At 40.9% G+C, this 27893-nt stretch overlaps 1 protein-coding gene across 4 annotated transcripts in view; it reads right to left on the reverse strand.

Annotated features, from left to right (window-relative positions):
- Positions 1–27688, reverse strand: part of CLSTN1 (calsyntenin 1) — a 34916-nt gene extending 7228 nt beyond the window's left edge. Inside the window, exons 1-13 of one of the 4 annotated variants that reach the window (XM_048968003.1) lie at positions 27426–27688; positions 18593–18715; positions 13023–13052; positions 11416–11611; positions 8989–9197; positions 7883–8032; positions 7603–7788; positions 6860–7108; positions 6216–6337; positions 5023–5185; positions 3081–3131; positions 1204–1361; positions 425–573 (exon numbers count right to left, since the gene is read on the reverse strand). In XM_048968003.1, the coding sequence (XP_048823960.1) occupies positions 425–573; positions 1204–1361; positions 3081–3131; positions 5023–5185; positions 6216–6337; positions 6860–7108; positions 7603–7788; positions 7883–8032; positions 8989–9197; positions 11416–11611; positions 13023–13052; positions 18593–18715; positions 27426–27495 (1856 nt within the window). In that variant the 5' untranslated portion in view covers positions 27496–27688. The remainder of the gene's footprint in view (positions 1–424; positions 574–1203; positions 1362–3080; positions 3132–5022; positions 5186–6215; positions 6338–6859; positions 7109–7602; positions 7789–7882; positions 8033–8988; positions 9198–11415; positions 11612–13022; positions 13053–18592; positions 18716–27425) is intronic. The other 3 variants (XM_048968005.1, XM_048968004.1, XM_048968006.1) reach the window with 3 other exon arrangements.
- Positions 27689–27893: the final 205 nt, after the last annotated feature.

Genomic DNA, 27893 nt, shown 5'->3' on the forward strand with positions numbered 1-27893 from the left:
GAAAGGGAGGCACAATTACGCACAGTAATTACTTAACAAATTAAAAAAGCTCTATCTCAGACCCAGGAGTCTCAGATAAATTCATCAACGTGTTGGAAGAATTCCCCAGCAAGGGAACAATCTTACAATTAATTTTTACTTACATTTAACATTTCGCCCCATTTTTTATGCTACGACTAACAGTACAGATAACAACTTTACTGAAGCTTGTGACACTTATATCCTCTCACTGATAAATCATCTCTTACATCTTCCTTACTACATTCTTAGGAAGAAAAGAGCAGTACTGGGAATAGCTGCCATATTGAAATGTGACAGTAGATACAGTAAAAGTCTTTCGTGTAGCAGAACTGAGATATGTCAACATTTTTTCAGGCCTCAATATCACCATGCAGAGAAGCATTATTTCAGCACTAGAACATACTTGACAGTACTGGTGATTTTAAGCCTCCGGATTCCAGGTGTGGGGAACTGGCGAGAATTCAGATAGGAAATGTGCTGCATGGCCTTATCAACTCTGTCAATGTCATCCCCTTCTACGGTCACTGCTGACTGACTAGGGTTCATGTGGATCTGAAATTATAGAAGAGAGGAAAAAAAAGGAAACAGAAAAACAATCAGGTAATTAAAACAGAAGTTCAGCCCTGTTTACTCAGGTAAGTGCTGGGATAGTTACATCTGTATTCAAAGCAGTGAGGACATTATTGATGGGCTTCACTTCCTTCTTCCAGTCAAATACACTGAGTATTTTCTCCTTCAGGAAGGAAAATCTAGGCACTTGTATCAGTTCTGATGTGAAGTTGTAAGACAGACAGCTAACGTGAAAGATAAATTTAGCTTCGTTCATGAAACTTTACTATGAAAAATAATAACAATTTAAAATAAAAGATATCTTTGTCAGATTAATTCTACTAAGCTGCTTGGTAAGAATCTCTATCTGGTGTAGCTGGTGAAACAGAGGCTTTCAAATACCCAATTTCTTTCCTCAAGTTCCAGAGGACACCATAACTTCTGCTTTTAAACTCTGCTATGATCATATCTATACTAGAAAGATTTGCTAGTTTTCATGTAATTTTAATGCAACATCCCACAATTAAACAAGCCTATTTTAGTTAGAATGCCCCCAATTAACTACTTGCAAAATGTGCATCTATTATCAGCAGAGTAACATGCACAGTCCCCTTCATTAACAGGTGACTTTACCTTCACGCCTTTGCCAACACCATCAGCAATTTGCAAATCCAGTCCCTCCTTGCAGGTATACAGGCAATCTATCACTTTCTTGTTCTCCAGTTTACCAGAACGAATCATCAAACCTGCCAGATTGCCTCGGAAGAACTGAGCCATGCGGAGCTCCCCACCTTCAGAAAGAAAGGAAGGAAGAATCTTTAAAGACGTTGATTTTTTTTTTTTTCTTTTCCATTTTTCTTTTGTAAAATAACAAATTTGCTTTGTGCTCTACAGCACATTATAGACATGCATGTTAGTTTTTCATCCATTCCGGGTGTTAACCTTGTCATTACGTTCAAGCAGAAAGAAAGAATTAAACAGTTCACCATGCACATGGCCTTCAAAACATGACGGTGTGACCATCTTGAACTGTTACTTCCATAACAAAAATTTCTTTTGCTCATACAGCGAGGTGGTGTTCAGAACCAAATAAATGAACCGAATCCTGAATTCTCACAATGAGGTACCAACTCCAACTAGAGTTTTCCCTATAAAAGCAGCAGTGCCTACCATGTAGGAGCCAACAGCATCAGTCCTCTAGCTGTTAACTCTCTAGACTAAGCCAATCATTTCAGGCTCTATTTACACTCAAAGGAGATAAATAAGTTTCATAGCATCACTCAGGGTGTGAGGCAGTGGTACAGGCTGCCCAGAGAGGCAGTGGGTGCCCTGCTCTTGGAAACACCCAGGGTCAGGCTGGACTTGGCTCCGAGCACCTGACTGAGCTGCAGGTATCCCTCTTCATTGCAGTTGAACCAGATGGCCTCTAAGGGTCCCTTCCAACTCAAACAATTCTATGATTCAGCTCATGCTGTAGGAGATATCTAAGAGTTAATGAATCCTCTCTAACCAAGCCTTCTTCTCTGCATGGAATTAAAGCAAGGAGTTTGAACTCAAGTCACTTCGTTTTACACATCTACATTAATTGCAGTCTTCTAAGCATCTGACATATTTGATTTTTTTGATTACAACAAATGATCACCAAGTGAACTGGTAACTGGCAGCCATTGGACTCCACCTGGAAATTTGTACTTCAGAGTCATCACTTGGTAAGCTAAGAGATTTTTATAAAGGCGTCTGAGCCGGTTTTCAAGATTCTGGGCGATGAAAGATCCCTGACGTAACTCAGAAGTCTTCAGTAGTTAATTGCTGTGTTACAAATCTTAGTTCCAGTTAAGACTTGCACAGCTCCAGAATCTAGCTCCTGGATTCAATTGCATCCTTGCCAAAAACATGATGCACAAAAAAATCCACTGAACTATAAATGTCTAAGAAAATAAAACCCTGAAGCCAACCAGACCAAACTGGGAGCAGAAGGTTTTTCTCATCAAATGAATATCCAATCCACTGTCAATTATGAGAGGGAATTGTTTATATATCAGCAATCTGATGTAAATATGAAATTGTTTGAGTAGGAAGCAGGACTATCCAATTTCAAAGATTCCTTCCCAAACTACAGAATGACTCTATGCACAAACATACCTTCATGCATGTATGTACACACATATAGGATGAGGTGTATTTCTATTTTAACAAAACTGGATTAAATAAATTGTAGCTAGATAAATTTTGCATCAGCAACTTCTTTTACACCACTTCACTGCAATCAAATGGTGGCAAATTTGTACATGGGTGTGCAACTGGTTGGGGAAAAAAAAAAGAAACAATGAAAAAAAAAATCAGCTGGTAAAGCTCTGGAAATAAAGGCACAATGAAGAAACAAGCCTAGGAGAGGATTATGTGAAGGTCAATGGCCCAAACGCAATGCCTGCATTTCATGCTGTGTGTGAGATGAAGCAATGTCTTGGCTTAAAAATGAAATAAAACAGTAGGGAAAAAACTCCAGCAACCTGCAGAGGTCTCAGGCAGGGTTTCATTGTCATTTTCATTTCCTGTATATTCTGTAGAAGAGCAAGACAAAGAATAGGACAAGAGGGAAGTGACCAGGTCGTTACAGTTCGGCAAATTCTCTCTTGGGTCACAGAAAATACACACCACCACTGCTCCTCAGAAGCAGCATTCATGACAAGACAATTTACTACTGATCACCAACGAGATGCAAGTCTAACAACTGACACAGCTTTCCTCCAATAATAATAATATTATCCTATGTACTGACCAGTCAATTTATCAGATGGAAGTGTGCAAAAAAAACAAAAAAAACCCAACAACCAAACACCAACAAACCAAAACAGAAAAAAACCCACCCCCAAAACAGCTTTTAACCTTCTTAAATAAATGTTAAAAGCACACAATTTCTCCCCGCCTAGAGGTGTGCTGTATAGATAAGTTTGGGCAGCCTGACTTATTTAACAATGTTTGTAAGGCAAAGTTCATGGCCTTGTGCTCTAACTTCACTCTTTTGTCAAATCTCTTTCTCTTTTTGTGTTTAATTCCCTACAAATCAGGCCTTTGGTGGAACCTTTAAAAAGGCAGACCAAAGAATTCTTGTCTTCCAGACTTTTAGTGCTCCTGTTTCAACCTGTTATTAAAAAGTAGAGTGAAGTCAGAAGAAATTGAAGAATCATATCATGTTGCCAGTATGAAAGCACAGAAGTTTGTAGATTAAATGCTTTTGTTATGATGCAGAGTATATAGAAGCCATTACACAATCTATACACTCAGCTAGAACTTGGTTCCCAGTCTCATGAAAACCAGCCATTCTAATTTCCCCAGGAGCTAGAACAGATAGTTGGAAAGTTACAAACAGAGTATGAGATGAATGATGGGGAAAATAACTGACTCAAAGTGACCACAAAATGAATTTAACACTAAAGTGACATCAATGCTGGAAGATAGAGAACTTCCCACAAATACTGTTCGATGGAGAAAATATTTTGATAATTTAACCTCCATTCACACTTCAAACCTTTAACATTCAAAAAAAAAAAAAGAGATATTATAAAACCTGAGACCATTCATTTAATAGAAACGTCCCAAGTTTTCCATTTGTCAGTCACTCACAAGCTATTTCTCTGCACTATGGCAGACTGCAACTACAGTCTACACTCTGAACTACAATAAAACAGGAATGACTCAGCACTGCTCTGACCCAGAAGATGAATTCATAGCACTGAGGATGTAATTTAGTCAGCAAGCCAAACATTTCAGTTCAGGACTGCAAAATAAGAGCTTTGTTACAGGGCTCTCCAGCAATCAGCTATCAGTGCTCCACAGTCAGATGCCTGCTACCTCTTTTCCTCAAGGGTTGCAGATTAGATTTCACAAGAACTAGAGAAAATGAATCAGCATTTTACAGCTTGCAGAATTTTGCCATTTAACCAGAGTCTGTACGTAATAAAGCAGATGCTTCTTATATTTCTATAAGCAACTGATGAAATACTCAAGAGACAGCACCACTGTGTTGCTTTTAGCTGAATTGTCTCCTGGCTCCACTTCGATTTATGAGACCATTTCTTCTAAAACGTGCCATTCAACCTGCATGAAATTAGCATTCTCCATAAAAAGACCTTACAACTGTTCTTAAGGAGAAGTTACCTCTCTGCATCCTCACACATACCAGAGGAACTTCTTCAGTGTAATGCTACCTGGTGAGTAGCTTTGTCATTCATACACACACTCAGCCAGTAAACAAACAAACCAGCTTGTGGAAAAAATGACTAAGAAGAAATATCAGATAACAACAATCATATCCAAAAATATTCAGCAAGAAACATTAGAAGTTATCTTTCATGCAACAGAAAGATTAGCTATGTATTGCTAGGCTAACCACAAAGATCTCATTTAAAAAAAAAAAGCTAATTAAATGTATTAACAATTGTGAGCAGTTACCTTGCCAGCATGCCCCAACTACTAGCTGAGTTTCTATTTTCGAAGGATGAAGCGGATAATCTTCAGTCACTGGGAAAGGATCATATGAAACACCATCTACATACAGAGTCACTGCAGGAAATTCAACATTGAGGACATAATGGTGCCATTCTTTGTCACAAACCTAAATAAAAAAGTATTAAAAATTCTTTTAATGTCAAAAGAAAAAAAAAGGATTGCAGTTGAATAACCAGATCTGATGCACATTTTGCACATGTCCACATGTGGACATTTACCATTAAAACAACACACACTGCCCTGTACAGAACACAGTAGGATATTTCATGCTATCTTACAATGCAACTCATGTCAGGTAGCTGATGAGACCCAGCAGGCTGAAAAAGGACATAAAATATCCAGTCTCTTTTGTATCATTCTTCATGATCACAATATCCTTAATTCACAGAAATAAACTCTGCAAATGGTAATAATACCAAAGAAAAGACTTTGTATTATAGCACCTGCTTTCAAATGTAAAATAATTAAGATTAGATGAACAGAAAGAACACAGACAACTCTTATCCCAAACAGGAAGAAAGTACCTGCATCCCTAAGATGAGTATTACTCTATTTCTGTGAAGTAAATGCCTAATTATGCAAATTGACCCATAGCTATTTACAACATGTGTATCTACTGCTGGCAATGTGTAACATGTTACAGACTTTATGCCAGTGTGAAGAAGTATTAAGAAGTTCTTCTGTGATGCCATTAAACACTTTGATCTGCAACAGTGCAGCAAGCTCAGAAGTAATTGTTACAAACTGGAATGCTCACGTCCCCTGCTTCCATACGCACTGTGTTATTGTGTATTTAGTGAAGATAACTGACAACACAGCTGAAGTTGGGCATTTTATTTTCATGCATAAATTCACACTTCACTGCCTTTCAGGACAATGGCTTGGACTTCATTTCATGAGTATCCCACTGAACTGAATGAAAGCACTAGAGTAGCAAGTCAAAATTAAGTTGAACAGGTACAGCTGCATCTATCCCTGACACTCATCACAAAGTAAACACCACTGGGTGCTACAGAACTCAGTATCAGGAGTCTGGAGTTGTAAAAAATACTTGTTAATAACTATGTTATTAGAGAGTTTAGGCTCCCCTGCTTTTTCACTGCATTCTATCATTTTACCAGGCATTCCAAACTTACTTGATTTAGCTTCCAATGGAATTCTGCAGGCTTGTATGTCTTTCCCTCTGAAGGATCTTGTCGGAAAAGGAAAACAAGGCGGCAGTTGTGCAGGTACAGGGTGTAGTGGTGTCGATTCATATCTGCACAAGAGTTTCAAGTATTGTCATTGTCTCCTTTAAGTATCAGGCACTCAAGAAATAACTCACCAGTTCTGAATATTCCTTTGTAAACACACCAGTAATTGATAAACAAATGCACAAGCAAATCAGACATGTTAAGAGAGACAGCATCTCCGCCTAGAAAAAATACATACTGCAGCCAATGCTGTCACTAAAGCTGATATGTGTATCTTAAGGATTTTTGGCAGTATCAAGAATAAGGCTATTTGTGGATTGCTGGAGTAATACACCTACCATGACGAAATGAAATGCATAACATAAATAAAGTTAGAAAAACAAGCCTGACTCATTTCAGCTGAGGCTAGATAACTTATGTGCACATCTCTACAGGTAAGTACAGTGAAGAACAGCTTTGCAGCCCACTTCCTTTCACTTCCAAGAAAAACCTAGAGAAATCCACTTCAGGTTTCCACATATGCTACCACAGTACATAAAAACAAAACTCAACCAATTAGACTGCTCATACTTGATGTACTGACAAACCTGTCTTGTCTGAATTGCAAAGAATTGTCTCTTTCTCTTTGGTTCCAGGCCCATGCCTCATCCACACTGAAATCATGAAGGGTTCTTTCAGATTGACTGTGACAACACCATCTGGAATCTTCACAGCTTGTGTGCCATTAAACTCAAAGACTTGGTCGCTGTCGTGACCATTATCAGTAGGAAGTCCTATCGTCCAGTTTGCAGCACTACTTGGAGAAGGAAGCAGTTCAGCTGTGCCAGAAGCAGCACCTGCAGTAAAAATGCTCACATGAAAACAAGGTAGTGACTAGAAAGATCACAGCTTCACTATCAAACAGCTTTTAATGAGCACTAGTTTTGCAGTGCCAACTGTCAGTATTATGCATTACCATCACATATCAGGCAATTCTCCTATTGAATAATATGGCACTAACATTAGACATATCTAATATTACAATGTCTTCCATATGCTTAATTTCTGGGTAGCTTACTGATCTTATTGAAAATGCAGAACTTTACTTTGCCTTTATCTCAGGAACCATTACACTAATATCATTTGTCCCTCACATCCATGAAAATAATGCCTTTTTCTTGTCACTATGGTAACTGTAAGATTAATATCCACCCAGCTGAAGAGGTCTGCATAAGAACACCACGCTGAAGCCAAGCATCCCCTCTCAGATCACCGACTAATAAGACTGCACGTCTTTTAACATAATGCTCAGCCTATAATAAGCACTTTATCATAACAGAAGCATTCTTACCACAGAGTCTGTGAATGGATTTCTCAGAATAGGTGTCTCTATCGCAGCCTTTCCCAATATGATTGGTTTCTAGTTCAACTGTTGCCTGAATTGAGGTTATTGGTTCATCACATGTCTCCAAACGCATACTTGGGAAGAGTGCTAAAGAACCAGTACCAGGCTCATATTCTATTCTTTTGCTCCAACCTGTATAAATATTCGAAGAAACAACATTAAAAAAACCCACCTCCTGTTTAACTGAAGGCACTGGCAAAGCAGATAGGAAGGAGCTCAAACTAACCTTGCCAGCCAGGCTTGCATGTAGGCTTAATGCTAATTTTAACCAATACATCCTCAGCAGCTCTCTTCTTCCCACAGTCATACGCAGTTACTGTCAGTTTATACTGATGCTCTTTGCCATAGCTCAACTTTTCTGTGTTTTTTATATAACCTGGCAAAAAAAAAAAGAAGTGATATTCCAGAAATGGATATTTCAGGGTCACTGCTGTGTTAAATCCATACAGGAACCATCTGTGTACTTCAGACTGGTAACAAGACTTTAGGAACCAAACAGATAAATGAATTAGACTTTCACTACCTGTGCCTTCAATGCTAGGCATAAGGTCCAGATATTTTAAAATTACATATATCCAGAAGATAAGTACAAATACACAGAACAACAAGTGTATACTGATCAGGCTCATCACAGTATATTACACTCCATTATATAATACATGTATATATGTATAATAATTCATAATATTGTGTTACTCCAAAACAAACTATTCACAAGTGGAAACTGGTAAATAAACTTTATCAGATTATCTGTTTCATCTGCAAAGCTTTAGAAATGTGAATACCCCCAAAAATTCAAACTAAAGCCCAATAAAAACTGTCTTGTTTTGCTTAGTCAGGCTCCTTGGACCCCTGGAAATAGTCCACAGATCACAGACTGAATGGAAATGACTTAAACAAAACACTACACTTCAAACCCAATACCCACAACACTGTAAACTTCAGAGCCACAAGTAAGCATCTCACATGGAAAAAGCATGCTAACAGACTCTATTTTTGAAAGCTGTTTAGCAAAAGAAAATTACAGGAAAAAAAAAAAAAAAAAGCTTACTAAGAGCTGGTTTAAAATGTAATACAGCTCTCTTTGTTTGTTTTGAAAAGTATTTTAGAGGAAACAAAAGGTGCAAACTACCTGCTCCTTACATCAGCAGACAGTGACTATACTATGCACTGAACGACATCTCACTTTTTATTATAAACATGTCCATTTAACTGCATCATAGGAAAGGGTTAAAGCAGGGTTGCTGCAGTTTTGTGCTGATCAATTTGAAGCCCTATGCCTAAGGCAGTGAATGACAGTAATTCCCCCTCTGTATTGCATCACATTCTTACCATCTTTGTCAATAGCAAAAGGAACATCCGGAGTTACAATTTCATAGTTGCAGATCTGGCTGAACTGAGGTGAGCAATCTGCATCCACCGCTTCCACTTTCAGGATGTTGTCATACCTCTTCCCTTCAATAACTGTTGCCTTGTACGATTTCTCTTTGAACACTGGAGAATACTCATTAACATCATTCACCTGAATGTGTACTGTTGCTCTGGAAACAAAACACCAAAGTCAGTTTTCTTTACAGTGCAGAACTCCCATTGTTGTGTGGAGTCTGAAAGAACTCTCATTTACAGATGAAACTACTCTAAAATTTAAGCTCCCTGAGGGATGTCACCAATTACTAACAAGACTAAAAATCTAACAGGAAAAGCAGTGACTATTTTCCCCATGTGTTGCTATGTCATTCTGTTTAGTTCCAAGTTGTTGTTTACTATTGCTGTTTAAAATTAGATAACCAATATTGCAACTGCTAAGCTGCTGCCACTTTCCAGAAATATAACAAAGTGCAGCTGTGACAAAACAGGCATTTAGTTCTGATAGCAGTACAATTCTTTCAGCTCCCTTCTGCTGTCAGAGTATGTGATATAAACATCTAATTTCTATTTCATGTGAGTAAAAATGACAGACATGACTAGTCTTAGACTAAGAGCTCAGTCAAGTGCCTTTGATTAGCTTTCTTTTCGTAATGAGGCACTGGGTGCTGTATGTCAGTGAAAACTGATTTATTCCCTGGATATAGGACTGATAGATGAGACAATTTAAATGAAAAAAACCTGCAGTAGCAAGATGCACTGTAACACATATACAGCAAGCCAAATAATCCTAACCAGGTTGGGTCAAGAAAAGGTGAAGAGTGACAAGTATCTGAAATGTAAATAAAGAACCCAATCTCACAGTCCTTAAAATGCTTACGTTAAAAAAGTATCTTTAAGGTTTTCTTTTATCCTGTATACCCAACCAATTGCACCAACAGAAGGCTTTCTGTAGCAAACACTGCTTGTATTCCTGACTAAAGGAGCAGCCACAAGGCAGGAAACAGCAACAGTGGTTTACAGGTACAGGTTTTAGGAACCCATTATTCTTCCATGGCAAAAGAAAAACTGCAGAACACAGTCCTGGATCACAGAGCAACGCTGTGATGACAGCTTCACCAACCTCAGCTGTCTTAGCTCACTACAAAGAAATCTGCACAGCCATAACACTGCATCACCTGGCAACCACACACCATCACACCTCTACCAAGGAAGCTGTGTTCTACCTGCTCAGAAAGGCAGAAGATTGGCCACTTGTGTGCCAGACAGTTCAACTATTTATTTATCATTCATGCACTTACATGAGATGCCTAAGATAAGGTCTTTCTGAATATTTACCAAAGAGATTGAATGGCTGCCTTTTTATTAGGAACTTTCCCAATTCTACTTTTGTTACCTTTTCTCTAGCCTACATATTTTGATAAAACTCATATTTTAGATTTATACACATTGTTCTGGATCTATCAAGATGGAAGTTTACATCTCAACCAACCTGTGCACAGGCACAAAAATACATTCCAGCTGTACAGTGAGAAGGAACTGTACTACAACACTGAACTGAGCAATTCCAGCCAACTAAACAAAATGATAACTGCCATCTTTTTGTTTCAGATCTTTCTTCAAAAGTAAAACGGAGTCAAATAGAAATTCAACAGGAATACCTATTTTCCACCAGTATAACTCTTAATAAGATAACTTTCTGCTGTGTATTTGAAGTAGCTTTATCTATACAGCTATAGAATAACAACTGTATTTGTCAGCAAGATGACTGCTGGTAAACCAGCCCTCATCCTGTTTGTGTCCTCCTTGCTTTGCACTGACAGTAATCTTCCACATGCCTGGCAGATGTTGACACCAGGGTGTTGTTATACAGATACTTGCAAGTCAATTTCTAGAGAGCAATTAAATTGTGGTTTATTCTTTGGATGAAGATTGCTTTGTTCCCATCCTTTAATCTAGGCAGAGAAGAACCTTATGCTATTGATCTTGCTTTTTAGGGTGAGGCCAGCTGGAAACAATAGCAGTATGTATTCTCTTCCACTTTATCATGGCTTATTGAACTAGATTTGTCGTCTTAAAAACTGAATTCTGAAACAATGTCCATAGCTGGTATCCCATGTGGAGTCTGTATCAGCTCAAATCAGATATTGAATATTTCAAGAGCTCTGAAGAGCCTTCAGAGATGTGGAGGGTAAGGCAGTATCATTGAGAATACAGTTAGAGATACCAAAACAGTTCATTTCCATTTTGCTACTATTTATATTGCCATAATATGAAGGTCTTCCACTACGAACACTTGGTTTGCATTACTCCAAACGCACAGGACATAAATCACCGGGAACAGGAGACCAGTTGAAACCAAACTTCCCCTCAGCCAACCACAGATTCACTTACTTGTGGGATTTTTTTGCATTTGCTCCATCTGGTCCCTTCCCACAGTCATAGGCCTGTATGGTGAACGTGTAGTCCTTCTGCAGTTCACAGTCGAGTTTTTCTTTGGAGCGTATTATTCCCTCACCAGTGGATTTATCCACTACCACTGCTTCAAAGGGGACATTTTGCCCATGAATTTTAAATCCACAAATCTCACCTACAGATTCAAAGCAACAGAGGTTAGAACTGGTCAAAACCACTACGCTTTTTTTCTTTTTTTAAATGAATGACCAAATAGTTTGCAGCCAAGGGTTTGTGAGGGTCTGTGGACAAAGCAAGAGCACTGTGCTTTAAAATGGGTGATTTCTGGGAAACTTTAGTAAAAAGAAGCATATGTCTGCCTTCCAAGCAACTCGTTTACTTGCATCCATTCATGCAGGAGTACAAAAGAGAAAAAGAGAAATGTAGACAGGCATTTCACAGGAGTACTTGAGATAGCTCTAGGGTAAGAGTAGAACTTATGAGAGCACACAGCCAAGGCCACTTGTAATCTCTTCTATGCCAAGCTACTGGGAATAGCTGGGCAGCTTGTTTATTTTGACCAGAGCAAAAGGTTAAAATGCACAGTTACAAGTCAAGGGATGAGAAAGCTTCAAGGACAGGTTCAGCACCTTAATTACAGAAATTCTGTCAACAGATCAATGAACAAAGTCTTCCTGTGCAATGTACCTGACTAAAATTAGGGAATCAAAATAAACTACTGAATGAGAAAGGTAGAAATACCAACTTCTCAGGCATCCATTTCAACAGCTATCTACTAACAGACCAAACTTCTTAATCGAGAAAGCTCTCACAAGAGACAATTCGGTAGGCTTTTCTTTCCATTCAATCTCTTCATCCTAATGCACTTGAAGTGAAGCTCCTTGTCCATCATTCTAAAACATGTCTGAGCTTGAGATTACGTTACAAGTCACCTTGCTGGCGCAGATGGGTCAATCTGTCAGCAGGTAATGAGGACTGAGCCCTTGCTGATCCAGCTGCACTGACAAATCCACTCAACCTTTGATCAGCTGTGCTGTGTTTTTACCTGTATAACTTGTTACAAAAGGGATTCTCTTATACCAACATAAAATACTAGTTTATTATAACTGCAGTGGTATCACAGTACCAAGAAGACATTCCTACCATAGATACACCTACAATCATTTTAAAAATGCACTCGATTCAGATTTTAAGCTATTGAAATACATACTAGAAGAAGCATACTGCACACAAGGTGGTAATAATGCTTTGGCAGCAATATATTTTACCAAGCATATGAAAAAACAATGTCCAAAAAAAGGAAACTATCAGTGAAAACATCAGAAAATGTTCATTTTCCCCAAATCATCAGAGCCCACATAATGTACCCCAATGGTTCAAATGGATGTCTGATGTACAGATATTTCTAACCGAGGGTTTGGTTACATAACAATCTTTATCGATATATTTTAAAATAGAAAAGAACTGGGAGAATAAATGGGACAAAGAGCATGACAGGATCTTCTGTTTAAGTGCTGATTCCCCATTTCATAACCAAAGTTAGTGGGTTAATATTCATAAAAGGGATAGAAAGAACCCTTTATCACCTTCTTTGGTGACTGTCACCTCAAAACTCTCTAAAGGGAGAAAAGATAAACCCAAGTCAGTAATACAGGAGAGGCTGAAAAGGGAACAAATAAGGAAAAGGCAAAGATGCACACATTACACAGAAAAACTTTGGAAAAAAAAAAATCTTTTACAATTGCAGTGGTGATTTGTTGTAACTGTTACCATTTTAGAGTTTTAGTTCTGTTAAATATGATTTAACCTTTTATCTCCAGATTATCATTTGTAGAATTCCCAAGTTAGAGGTTTAAATCGCAGGCTTATCTACAAGCTTCTTGTTTTTTAAAGAATTCAGCTGCTAAACAAGAAATGTTCCAAATTTCACGTTGAGAAATTATCCATAAAGTTGAATTTTCATCAGAATTTATCACTACTCTTCTATTTAAAGACAGGGTCGATACTTTAAACAAACTTTTAGCTATTCTGCTGAAACCTCCATGTCGCTGAAAGTAAAACCACTTCGTATTCCTGTTTTAATCTCCAGTAATTAAAAAATAAGAATAAACAGTCACTGGATGTTTGTGCTTCCAAACCATATTTTATCAGTACAGGCTGCAGCATTTGCAAAGTTTAAGTACTGCATAAACTCAACACGAGGGAGCTGCAATAGCTCTGAATTAAACATGGACACACTCAAGTTTGACCCTAATGATGGTAAAAGCTTTAACTGAAGACATTTGGGCAAGCAGGAGGAGTTTGTACATTTTCTTAGCAGTGCATTTCTTTTCCAGGTTCAACAACCAACCAACACTTTCTACCATTTGACTGGTGTAAGATGACTGCACGAGGCCCCCCGAAGGCCTTCACAATTTTAATGAAGATATAATTAACCACGTTCTTCACTCCATTGTCAGTTATGATTTTGTTCAAACCCCATACTACCACCTTTTACAGATCATCTAACACACTAATTATTTTTTTCCTGACTACCTGAATTGCAATATAGCACAGCAAATTGGTACCCATAAAATCACCTTGGGCAAAGGTCCTTTTAATTCTCACATCTTTCCAACAACTTGCAGTTTTCCACTTCTCTGTCCCAGAGCGTCCTTAGAAAGAGATGGAGCACTAGAACTGCACAGAAGTGTTTTTCCTTGAAAGGCAACTTTCTAGCAAAAATACCATTAAGAAAAAATACAATGAATCCTGATTGGTAGCCCTTCTTTTCCAAAGGAGCCAGTTTCTGAAGCAGCTCTCGTTAAGCCCTCCCTGAAGTCCACATCAGGTAACCCCTGGATTTATAATCAGCTCTTTATCTTAATGCACACATGTACTGCCTCTCTGAGACATCCTCACAATTTAATTCTGTCTATTTCTACATAGGACATAAATACAACCCTGGATTTTAATATGGCAATAGAGTCATTCATGAACATCTTACGCTGCTTCAATGTGTGGCTGACACCACTGGTTAATGATAACTGCCAATCCACCTGCAAGAAATCTCCTGTGCATTCCAGGACTTCTAACCTTGAGAAGCACACATTGGGTGTGAAACATGAAGGTTACTGAAAAAATATATGAAGGGAACACAAAAGCAGAAAGCCTGGTATGGGAGGAAGAGGGAGAAGCGTGTTAATGTAGCAGTTACCCATCTGGGACAAAGGGAGGCTGGTTAACTACTGGTCACTTCATAACAACCTGTAGTGGCCTTCAGCTCAGGCACCAACTCCAGTTTTGGCTGTTAAGACATTCAGGCATCCAGGCTTCCAAGCAAAGACATAAATAAGTTTTTCAGTTAATATCCATGTGTCTCCAGATGCTTTTTAGGGCACAAAGCTTTTGTTCAAGGTGTACTGGAGATCAATGCCTTCCAGGTATTTCCCAGAACAACAACTGACCCAACATAATTGTATTTTCTACTTCACGCTAATGAGATTAACAAAAATCCCTTTTATTACTGCATGGGCAAAGTACTTCAAACTGTACAAGTTACAGTGCCTAAGAACTACAGGGTTACCTATGGTAAAAGTGCACTAAAGAAGCAAATGCACAGCTCCCATCTCTTTTCTCCAAAATGTCACACACTGATTTAGAACTGTTTCAAGACAAATAAGACAACTTACAGATGAATACTCCCATACACGGATGATATTCCTTTTCATCTCAGTTATGAAATGCATATATTTATGTGGTAGAGGTGAAGATTTTTTATGATAATAGAATTTTTTGCAGTGATTTTTTTTCCATTGAACAAGCTCAGTCCCATGCAAGGTATTTGGTGGCAAATGTGCTCCCTAAGGTTCCATGCTATGTCACATATACACGTCACTTGTTCTGGTTTCACCTTGAAGTTGAGATTCACTGCTGAAATGAATTTCTCTCTCTCCTCATTCGTAAAAAGAATAAAGATAGACCTGTAATTGGATTTTTATTTGATACATTGGGAACCGTTCAGCTGAACGCCATGTCAGTGGGATAGAACTTTCACAGTGTTCTGACTCAGCTGTACTTACAGTTGAAAAATTATCTATCTCACTTCACAGATATGGCTGCACACTGCATTTGATGTGCGTTTGGTGAATTACTCCTTGGATGTGACAAGATCAAATCCACAGATTACACAGTGGCATTCATCTTCTCCACATATTGTTTCCTTACAGCCACCATCCAGCTGAGCACTGCATTCACGCCGGCCTGCTGCAGACAGGATGTCAGCACAGCTCCATGCCCTAACCAAACAAGGGCTGGCAGCACAGCATGGAAATGTGGTGCTCACCCACCAGCCCACTGCACTGCACATCACCAGGGAAAGGCAGACAAAAGGTTTGGTGGATTTCATTTGATTTTAAGAGAGCAAATTCGGATTCTGCAAAACCATTTTCAAAGCTCTATTCGTATTCATGCTCTAAGTTACCAACTCCTAACCCCCACAAAAATAATTCTTGCATCCCAGAACAGTAAGAGCAAACTGTGTATTGTAACCGTGTTTTTCTGCACGTTTTAGAAGGCAGGGGAATCAGAACCTTATGCCAGATGCACCAACAACTCAAGAAACTTCTCCTTCCCCAAAGGAAACACTTCAAACCTTTGGCTAGTAAGTAAGACCCTCAGCAATACACACTCAGCTACGTGAAGACATTCAGATGCAACAGCTTGCTTCAAATGCAATACAAAGTCAGTTCCATTTTGCATGGTGAATGGAAAATCCATACTAAGAGTTTCTAACATTAAACTGACTTTAGACATGAATTATGTTAACATACAATAAAAAATGTTGTTGCCCTTTGTTTTATGATCAAATTCCAGCATGACTCAATTTGTAACACAGAGAAGTTTCAGTGAAGAGCTAGAAAGGTCATCATCTTCCCAAGCAGATCCATAACAAATACAAAAGACTGATGCCAGAGGGTCTCTGTGAACTGCACAGATCCAGCACATCTAAGTTCAAATTCTGCCTTCAAAAGTGTATTGTTTCAGATGCAAGAGCTTACCAAGTTATTCTAGAAGTAGATGGCTAAACAACAGTGTTTTTGCATACCTAGGTGTAAGGATCCTACCCACAGCAGAGTGAAGCAATAAGATATTCCTCCTTCTTGCCCCACAGTTCACGTACTACAGAGCATTTGATGAACTGTTTTCAAGATGTTTTGACATGCTCAAATTTAAAGTGAAGCAAAAGATTATTTCAAATATTTTAAAGCTACAGACAGTTCAGAAGGGTTGAGAGCTCAATTAGGAGGCACAGTTAATTAAAATATCCAACCTTCTGAAGCGTGAACAAATCTGATTTGCAACACCCATATACTACTTAGGGCTGAAATAGGCATTTAATCCTGAAAATGCTTTGTTTTGCTGTGAGAACATGCTGTCACTAACCTAATGGGTTTCTCACACGTAAACACCCACATAGATGCTGCTGGACAATAACAACACTATTCTCCATCCTAGGACATGGCTACCACACCACCAACTAAAATTGGTAATGCTGATTCAACACCACTCCCACATCTGGCTCCTCAAAGACAGATTCAAGTATTGTTCCATTTCATGGAAGACATAAAAAACATTTATTTAACCAACTAATCTGCAAGTATAGAGTTTAAGCCTGTGTTGACCACTACAATTAGCTTAAAAACCTGCAGATGCTGGATAGAGCTTCTCAAACATGGTTTTCTACTATTTTGTCAAACCATGGGAACACCCTTCCATAATAATGGATCCAGTTAATGAATATTCTTGCATGGTAGATTCCAGAAAAAAAAAAAACCACCAATGAACAACAAACACTACAGCAGAATTTTGTAGGAGAACTGCTGGCTGTCAGCCCTATGTCAAAAGCGAAGTTAGCATACGTTTGGCAAATGGCTTTTGCATCATCTCCTATATGCTTTGTTTGAGGAGAAAAAAGCCTTCAAACAGCTCTAAACCACTGAGGTATACAGGAGATAGAAGACCTGGATTCATCATTTTCAAGCAAACAATACTATCTGTGCTTTAGTGCTCTGATTTGAATCAGAAAAAAACAAAGCAAAAGGAATGATGTTTCATCTGCATCATTCAAGCTGCAAATCTCAGTCCAGAGATGCTCTGCTCATGTAGCTGAACAGCACCTACAAGAAAAGACCTCTTCAACTCTACTCCACTAATCTAACAAGAGATTGTAAGATTATGAACAGTCAGCTTACTTCTACATCTCCTCGGGCAGTATTAAGCCAGTACCAGTGAAAAACTCCATTACCAGAGAAGATACTGAAGATACTGTGCACAGCAGCAAGACGAGCTCAAACCCACTTACACAACATTCAGACTCTTCCCAGATGCAGGAACCTGCTTCCATTTAGGAAAACTTCAAAAGAGCTGAGCTTCCCTCCACAATTCCTCCCAGAATTAAACAGAGGTCAGATTTCCAGCACTGTCTCATAGCTAAAGGAACCTCAGCCATAAAACACATTACATCATTAAATAAGTCTCAAGCTCCACATTTCTGAAATTAAAAAAAGTGCTGAGAATAATGTTCTCTTATGTCACTTCTGCTCTCTGACACTGACCAAGCTGTGAAATATCAGTGATTCTTTGAGTAGGTTTTCCTCTTCTTCACATTTTCTAAAATTCCAAAATGCTACACAAACTTATCACAGAAAGCCTGAATTTTAACAGAAACTTTCAAAAAAGTTCAAATGCTGCAGAAAGGAAATGCAATCTTAATTCTACTAACGTAAATTCTCAGTCTATTAAGACAAATGCTCTAGGAGAAGTCAAAACTGTTTGGAATGAGAAGGAAATGTGCATTTCAGAACTCCAAACAATGCTGCGAAATGTGGAATCTGGAGGACTGAAGAAAAGGTTAGATGCTATGCAAAGGAATTCAGAAAAAGTAACACACATGCAATTGAAAGAGTATCTGCAATATGCACTATTCTCCACTTGGGTATGTGAATATGGCTGTAAATATCAAATAAAACCATGGTCCATGCATGGGTGTTTCCTAGGATCTATAAGCTACAAACATGACACTGCTGTTAGGGAAAATACGCTCAGTAACACACAGTATTTGCCATCAAGACAGCATTCCCACTTCTTAAAAAATAAAACTAGATAATTTATTTACCTGCAAAACGCAGAGGTGCATCTTTGTCCAGGGCTATTAAAGGGGGGTCCAAGAGAACTGTGTTGTCATTTTCTGTGATTATCCCATGATACGTCGTTTCAATCCATGGCTTATGCTTGTTAACTGAAAGGGGGAAAAAAATTATCCAGGTTAGCATTTTTGAAACCAAGGACTTCTAAAACAAACTCCTGCCTTCATTTCTGTTTTCTGAATTTGAAGCAGTATTTTACTAAATTCAAACATCTGAGACAAAATCCTGGCCAGGTACCTTCAGAAGAGTCTACAGTCCCTGTAGGCTTCCCAAAAGTAACTCAGATCTAAATTAGTTCCTTTTAAATATGCTGGGATTTAAGATGGCCCTGAAGTGCAATTCAAAACCCTTTTAACAGCGATGGGGAGCTGCTCTCAGCAGTGCCAAACATCACACCAGAAAAAGCCATATTCAGCAGCAGACAAGAAAAGACTGGCCAACAGGAGACACCAGGGGGCTGCTGAAACTCTGCTTCCCTCCAGCCCGGAAAACTTGGCATCTGGTTGGTGGATTATTCTTCAGAGAACAGGAACTAATAGTCAACACTTTGCATGGTTTCAGCATTTTTTTGTGTGTGTGTTTATTATTATTATTACTAAGAGAGCAGATAGAGATCAAAAGGAGAGCTGCAGGAACTCTGCTGAAGCTGTGGAGCTATGTCAGTGCAAGGAAACTACAGGAGAGGCTACAGAAAAGGGCAAGGCGTAATTACAGCACTTCCATATCTGTGCTGCAGAGGTGCAAAGCAGATGATCCATGCCCCTCTGCTTTTGCAGGACTTGCACCTTAGTTTTCTTTAATCTAGCATACAATTAATGCAGATTGCAAACATCTGCATGGAACCATAACCTCAGGCCCATTTTGATATCTAATAGGATGCCCTGAAATCTGATTAGCACCCAACCTGCTGTATCACCTATTTAGCTTGAGGAGACAGTGAAGCTCCTCCCAAGCGCTGCCTATAGAAGCATTCTTCAGATCTGCACACAACAATCTGTAAAGCAATGGCCAGAGTGTGTTTAAGACAACAGGTCTTCCTCTGCTGTTAGCTTTCTTTATCAGCTTGTAAAACGTTTTGGCAGAACATCATGAAAGATATGAGACAAAATCATATGTTACCTACCAGGTCCTCAGCTCCTATGCAACAACCCATTAGAGAAAGCCTTTGTTATTAATTATCTTTACAAAAGACTTGCTAAATACAGCGCATAGAAACAGGGCATGTGGTTATCAACTACCTTTTCCTGACATCTGAATATATTCTTTTTGGTCTGGTTCTCTTCATGCTGAGTTCCCACATGCACCAGTTCTACCAGTTCTGTTTTGGGCAATGCGTATTTGTCACTTCATAAAACCTCTCAGGCTATCATGCACTCTTATTGCTTATTGAATTAACATTATTTCCCCCCAGATCTAATTCTGGAAGGCTCTAGAAAACACTCACTTGGAGGCCAAAACCATGCCAGCATCAGCAGATGATGCAGCCATGCATAAGAAAAGCCTTGTTTTTTGTATGTTAGAACATCTAACATGTCATTACTGATATCATCCAGATTTTGGTCTTTATGAGATACAATACTTACAACCTCTAAAATAAGAGCCTGTGCAATCACAACCAAGTCTGCATGACAGAAAGTACACTGCTGTGCAGTTCAGCCCTGCTGCCTCACCCTGCAGAATTACACAAGTGGACTGTCAAAGTGGCAGAGACACAATGCTAACCTAGACACTGCAGTGCATTCAAGATGCCTGTCATGCACTTACCCTGAGAAATTTAAAGAAAGAGAGATAAAAGGATGCTGAGATGATTAAACGTAGATGCAGGGAACTCATACAGGAAACCATAATGTTCTCTCGATCCACTTTCATCTGCCATCTTTTACTGGTTAGCAGCAACAAACTGATGGAGAGTAAAACCTCTTCATACACAACGATGCAGCAAGAGAGAATTCGCAATGAACTACTTTAACACAAAGAGTGTTTAATTACTGCCTTGTGGTTTTACTCAATATGGCAGCACTATCTTTATTGCCTCTACGTGCTCACACGGGCACAATTTCAAGATTCAGCACAGCACACATCCAGCTCAAAGTCAGCTCACCCAGAAGCACACTGCAGCACCCTCCAAGGAACGTGGTGTTTTAAACCAAACTTCTTCACATTCAAAGGGTCCAACACATCATTCTGCCCTGGGTGGGAAGGCACCCATGTCTGTTACAGTGTAAGTCTCTCACTGAAGCACACCTCCTCATCCAAACCTGCTCTAAAACAAAAGTGCTTTGCTCATACAGCTCTGGCAGTCAGAAACACGACGAGGATGCAGCTGCGTATTTCTGTTGTTGGCGTAGCTCTGGCTGTTATTACCTAGCTGAACATCTCATATGACTGAGTTCTCTTCTGCTCATCTTCACCTTCTCAAGACCTAGCATAAAAATACCAGCACAGATCTCTGTCAGAAAAAAAAAAAAAAAAAGCATCTCCATTCTAATGCTTCTAAACATAGATAATATATATTTTTTAAAGCCTTGACAAAACTTCTAATTTAGCAAGCGATGATAAATCCCATTACGGTCGGATAGGGAGTTCTACAAAAGCTTAAAGTACCATAACCACATATGAACACAATTATGATGAGTATGCTAAGCATCTGCAAAGCCTAGTGAACCTTCAAACAGGCCCAGTTAAAAGCAAAGTCATGTCATTTTATTGTGCTGCAGACAATCAAATCATAAAGCTTAAACCCCTTTGTGTTTAGGAAGGCTAAAACGTCGCTGGATTTTAAAGCATAAAGCTTAAATCCCTCTGTGTTTATGAAGGCTAAACATCACAGGATTTTAAATCACACACTGAACTAATTGCTGAATATCCAGGAAAGGCCCCTTATCTGCACTTGTGATCTCCTGACTCCAGCACAACCACACAGTGTAAGAAATTCTCAAGCTAGCATTTGAAAGATGAGGCCAAGCTTATGAGTAATTCATTAATGCTTCTCTTGAAACAACTGCAGAATTGAAGCAAGAACGATTCTGATGTCAGTTGGCTTCAATAATGTTAAATGCTGGACTGACAACTACCCTCTCACTTTTTTTTTTCCTCTGAAAACATTACAAACCTCCTGAAATCTGCAGAGAAAGTTGTCCACAGCCACACTGTTAACGTCAAACTGAAACACTCAGTCTGTTCCAAGCTTGACACTTAGTGCCCTGAGCTGTTAATCTCCTGCCATGTAAGTGGGATAAACTACGCTGCTACCCTTGAAATACAATATTCACACTATTTGTGAGTGCCTCCATTGGAATCTGCTGTAAATCCCAACCAGCACTGAATGCAGTCAAGTGGAGGAAGCCTCCTGACACATCACGGCAAGCTGCCTTCTACTTAGCAGTCAGTGACCAAATCTCTTTCAGAACAGACAGCCTACCTCCTTTTCCCCAGCAGCAAATTGAGCACATCTCACGTTAGAGCTTCTATTGCTGCCAGACAAAGGCAGAACCTGCATCTGCAAGGTGAGCACGAGCACCACAGCCAACTTAGACCTGAAGATAATTGCTGCTAAGCTAGAGGAGGAAAGAGAAAGAATACCATTCACTCCAAGGGAATGCACTCGGTTTCTCATGATACCAAAGACACCATCTTCCACCAATATCAACTATCAACTAATATCAGCAACTCCTGGCTGTTCTCACAAAGGAGATGTTTCTTAAAGGAAGGATGCTCCTCCAACAGCTGGCTGATGCTACAGAACTCAATCCATCAGATCAATTAGCAGCATTTTCTCCTGCTGCTTATAATTAACGAACGCAAATTTATGTGTTGATAAGACAATGGAGTTCAGGGCTAGCCTGGAAACTTCAGGCAAAAGCTCCAGTCTTAAACTAACCAAACGAATTCAGTTCTACTACTTGAATGCAAACATATTCAATGTACTTCTCCAAGTCTCTTCGGAGGCCTTCAGTTATCTCCTTATAAGTGGTCAAAAGTTCATTTGACGTAAGTGGGATCTGGCATCTACGTAACTGCAGATTGAGAGGCACCTCAACCAAAAAGAACTGCAGCTGACAGTCCTTGTTTTTTCTACTGGATAATTATTTCAAGTATATGGTGCTGCTTAGGCATGCTGCATAACTTCAGAATCAGATCAAGATGATGTCAAAACAAATTTGTGTGAATTAACTGATAAAACACGTTTGAACAAACTCAGTAACAACTATTAGAGTTAGACAGCGACATCTACGTCCACTCTCATCATCTGGTGACAGTGGATAAACTTAAAACATTTGCTTTTAAAATCCAGCTCACTTCATGAAAATTCCAGAAGCGCATAAGAAGAGAAAGATATTCTGTCAATTCAGATGAATTGCCCTCAGTGAACTGAGTAAGCAGTCCTTGATTCCTGCCCTGAAGGGCTGACAAAAATCTTGATTACTGAGCATCTTCTGCACAACTGCCTGCCTCCTGGTGCAAGAGAATACAAGCATGCCTTTCAGAGACAATGAAACCTCCACAGGCCTTACCTTGAATATGCATCAGTCAGTACTGCTCTGATGAAACTGCAAGTAACATCAGTAAGAGAACAGGGTTGTATAGTAGGTAACCAGAGGAAAAAACAGCTCTGCCAGGGAGAAAAGGATGTAGAAAGGAAAACATACTTTCTCCACCCTGAAAGCAAAGTTTAAAGGGTGTAGCATGGTCTGATTGCAGTGTGTTCTGTTCCTGCCTAGTGTCACCAGCCTGCAATTCACAGCTGTGCCTCCATTTTCTATCAGAAAAGGATGAGGATTAACCTTGCATACAAACAACTTGAAATACATCAGTGATAATGAAAAGATTTCTTTCTTTAAGTAGGTCTTATCACAGCTAGAATTTTACCAAAACTCATCTCGCAGTCACATATAAACAATGGGATAAAACTGAACACGAGTGCAGCTAAACCACAAATCTATAGCATGGGTTTGAAAGACAAACTACAATTTCTGTTCCTGGGACATAAAAGCTGTAGGCTGTAACTGCGGGATGCACTGTGGTTGGGAAAGGGCAGGGATGGGCACTCACTGACATTAACCTCTAAGGTTCTCAGCTGAAGGAAAAGCAGGGGGTGGGAATTCATCCCACAATTCCAGATCTCTGTCTCAGCTCCTTACAAGGAGCCCTTGTGATTTATGCTCTGGGGGCTGAACTGTCACACATTGGGTGCATGAGGTAACTAACCTTTATAAATTATCAGCGCTTATGGCTGAAATCCACACAATTAACAATAATCCTCCAAGCACTACATTCATAACCAAGGGCTCTAAGAACAGAAAACATTAGCCTCTAACCATAACCATTACCTTAATGCCATGTTCTCTTAAACGTTGCCAGTTACAGCGCAGGAACAGAAAGCACTTTTCTGTGGTCGTATTTTCCAACTTCACTCCTTGAAAGGTAATCTTATTTACCAATAATAAACATCACCTCAGTACAGCCTGCACTTCTGGCTCTACTTGTCCACTCCTTTTAGCAGCAACTTGTTTTCAATCTGAATACAAAGCGAGTGAGATGAGGCCTAATACTCCAAACAAAGGACAGAAGGACAGATCTTCCAAGGCACTGAGGCTTCCAATAATCCATTCTTAAGGCTCCTAAGGAGGTTTAGTTCCTATCGAAGCCAATGGGAGTCAAGCAGCATGAGTCAAAGGAACCAGGAGTGCAAAACAAGATGCAAGACCAAGGCTTCCCACTTACTGAACTCACTCGTGTTTCAAGATATCACTTCTGTCTTTGACAATAATGATAATGCAACAAGATGGATGCTCCTTAATATCACAAACAATATTTCATACAGACTTCTCTGAATACAACTTAATAGAATGAGAGATAAGGGTCAGAAAAACTATGTAAGTGCTTTTGTTCAGAAAAGTCAATGACTACTTAAGTTTTTTTCCTACCCTGCAAAACAGCTTCAGAGCTACGAGCCACCGAGCTATTAGATATTTACATCTCCACAGTACAAAGAGCTGTTTTAACCCAAATACCAGAATTCTAACAATCCTTTTGGGATGAGGTGACCACATTATGCTGTCCTGAGGCCTGGCCTGGGTTTAACGTCAGGCCTGCTAACTTCCATGAGAAACAGAAGTCCTGGAGCCTAGCTTCTTCTCTAAACAGATAGATAGACAGATGGATCTTTCCAGTGATCTGAAAAAGGTGGTTTAAAGTCTACAAAAACATGGAGATCTTAAACCAAAGCCATAACTAAGAGTCTGGCCAGGTTTCTATTGATAAATTTTCCTGATAACTTGGCAGACAGCACAGCTTGCAGCCTAATGATCTGGGAGAAGACAACTGGCACACCAGCATTCCAAACCCGCAGTACATTACGCTAGCTCAGAACACCACATCTCCTCCATTCCAATTTCCATAGCAGAGTTATGTTTTATACATAATATGAGCGAAGAAACAGATGAATTTTCCTGCTCGTTACTTGATCCAAACAGATGATTATCTGCCATGCCCTTCTAAGAACCATGCATCACATGAAGGTTTAGCATCGGTTACTTCTGCCTCTTCTCAGTGTTTTTTTGACTTAATAAAAGCTTAGGGGGGAAAAAAACCAACATCCTCCCCAGCTGTCTTTTCATTATGCTTTTCTGTATTCTTACCTTTCCCTCCCTCTAAAAGGGAGAAGGAAACCTCCCCACCAGCCCCACATTACACAGGCTGTTACCGTGCCAAAGAAACATCTGCAGTAAAGCAGCGGTAGCAACAATGTGGTTTGTGGTTTGGATTTAAGACTTTCATAGCACCAAGTAACTTCCTGAAAAAAAAAAAAAGTCATAACATAGCAAAGCTTCTTTGAGATACTGTTACTTTGATTAATAAATACTCTGCCTAAATGACCATAAGGCAGATGGGGTCCAAGCAGCACAGAGGAATAATACTCAAACTGATCTCTAGCTATGGAAGAAGCAGACACATCAGAGGCACTGCCTTCTCCTCTGCACAGCCACACCACGCCAATTCTTATTCAGTCCTGTTGATAAATTACTCCACTTTGATAGAAAATACCTCAATGTCCTGCTAACTACTGCTTCAAACTACTCTGAAATGTTTGGGTCTACCAGATCAATTACCAGATGAATTCAGCTGAATTAAACGTTTTGCATCAATTAGAAAGAAATATGCTTTAAAACTGGTTCACACCACTTAAAGCTCACACCTCCTAACTTTTGTGCAAGATCACAATCCACCAAAAGCTGTTTTGGTTCCTTTCCTTTATCACAAAAGGAAATGGTTTTCATCACTTTGCTCTACCCACAGGAATACACAGGACTTGAGAATGAAACCCACCGCTCTGATCCAGTATTTCTACTCCATTTCTGCTCGTTACCAGGCCAAGCACAACTCTCTTTCCACCATGCAAAATAAATCTGAATTCTCTCATTTCCAAGGACTTTTAAGATTATAAATAGAGGGAGCTCTGCTTGAAGGAAATGGAACTGACAATACAGCACAAAACTGGAAGCTTACTATAAATGCTTCCAAACAAACATTTCTCCTAACAACAGGGAAACGAAAGCAAGAAGCCCTAGCAGCTCTCCCTCACGTAAGTATTCTCCAGAGTTCCCTTGCCATTAGACAGAGCTTCACATAACACTTCTTACCAAAACATCACAGAATGAAGGCAATGGTGTGCACGGGGCCAAACCTGGGCTCATTGGGTAACTCAGGTTTGTGTGATGGAGTTTAACAATACAAGACACGCAGAGCAGCCCTGGGTGAGCTGCAGAAGGGCCAATGCCCAGCACTGCTCCCTTAACTCATCCTTCACCTTTAGGTACATCGAGATTTCTTCGGAGCAGTTTTTGAGCTTGGTTTTTCAAATGGTGGCAAAGCCCATTAATGCAATGCCATGTTTCCACAACGGGGTGGTAATAAATAAAAAAATAAATAAATAACGATCTGTCTCTAAGAAGAGCGGTGAATAAACAGGCTGTACTTAAAAGAGATGTTGTGCGGGTTAATTATGGCCACATTTACACAGCTGGCAGCCTCCTTCATTACAGGAGCAGCTTCTCCGCGGGGAAACTGCAGCAAGATGCATCCCTAGCGACTTGTCTTTAACACCAAGAACTTCCCCTCCATCCACTCGCAAGCCATTTTAAAGCCAGCCACGCTCCTAATCTGCATTCAAACCAAACGCCGGCTCTCAGCTCCACACGATCGGGCGGTCCCGGGATAACCTTCAGGTGCGCGAGCGGCGCGCAGCCCTGCAATGCGTATCTGCGGCTCCGCTTCGCCGCGCCGATCGATGGCCGCGAGGCCACCGCCAACGACCTCGGGCCGGCCGCTATCGCCCACCGCCGCGCAGCGTGCTTTACGTAAGCCTCAAGGTTGGGCTCCGCGGGGGCTCAAGCCAGAACCCCGGCACGGCTTCAAACCGACGCCTTCCAAAAGCTCTGAGAGAGAGAGAGCGAGCGATGCTCGCAGCAAGGCACGACCCCGGCACGGGACGGGCGCGCCGCTTCACCTTCCCCGCAACAAGTGCCGATCTCAGCCCGGGGTGCTGCTGAGGCGGCGTTACGTAAGGGCCCGGCCCGCCAGCACCGAACGACCTCCGGGCTGCGGGCGCGCAGGTGAACCCCGCCGCCGCCCCTCCGTCACGGAGCCGCAGGTGCGGCCCCCCCCAGCGGGGCTCGTCCCACGCGAAGGGCGCGAAGGACACTGCGCTCCCCCCGCCTCCCTCAGCCCCGCAGCCCGCACCCTTCGCCCTCCCCTTCCCCGCGGTGCCGCGCAGCCTCGCCCGCCAGCGGCTCTGTTTACCTCGAGCGGCCGCGGCTCCTCCGCAGAGCAGCGCGGCCAGCAGCAGCAGGCGGCGGGCGGGGAGCGGCATGGCAGCGCGGAGAGGTGAGGGGCAGCGCGCAGCCCCGGCTGCGGGGAGGCTGCGGCGCCCCCGCTGGTCCGGGCTCCGCTCTGCGTGCGCCGGGCGGAGGGCTCCGCTCGGCCCTGAGGAGGAGGAGGAGGAGGAAGGGGAGGGAGGAGAAGCGCTGCGCTACCCCGCTCCGCTCGGCTTTTCTCTCCTCCCCTCCCCTCCCGCCCGCCCTCGCTGCTGCGCGGCGCCCCGCGAGCGGCACCTAAAATGGCGGCCGCTCCCCCCCCGCGCCGCGCGCCGTTACCAAGCGGAGGGAGCGAACCAACGGCGCGGGCGGGGGGCGCGGGAGAAGCCATGTGAGGGCGGGGGAGGGGCGGGAGGAGCCCCGCCGGGCGCGACGGGGACGCGGGCGCAGCTGC

Source organism: Lagopus muta, chromosome 21 (assembly GCF_023343835.1).
Source record: "Lagopus muta isolate bLagMut1 chromosome 21, bLagMut1 primary, whole genome shotgun sequence".
Taxonomy (NCBI): domain Eukaryota; kingdom Metazoa; phylum Chordata; class Aves; order Galliformes; family Phasianidae; genus Lagopus; species Lagopus muta.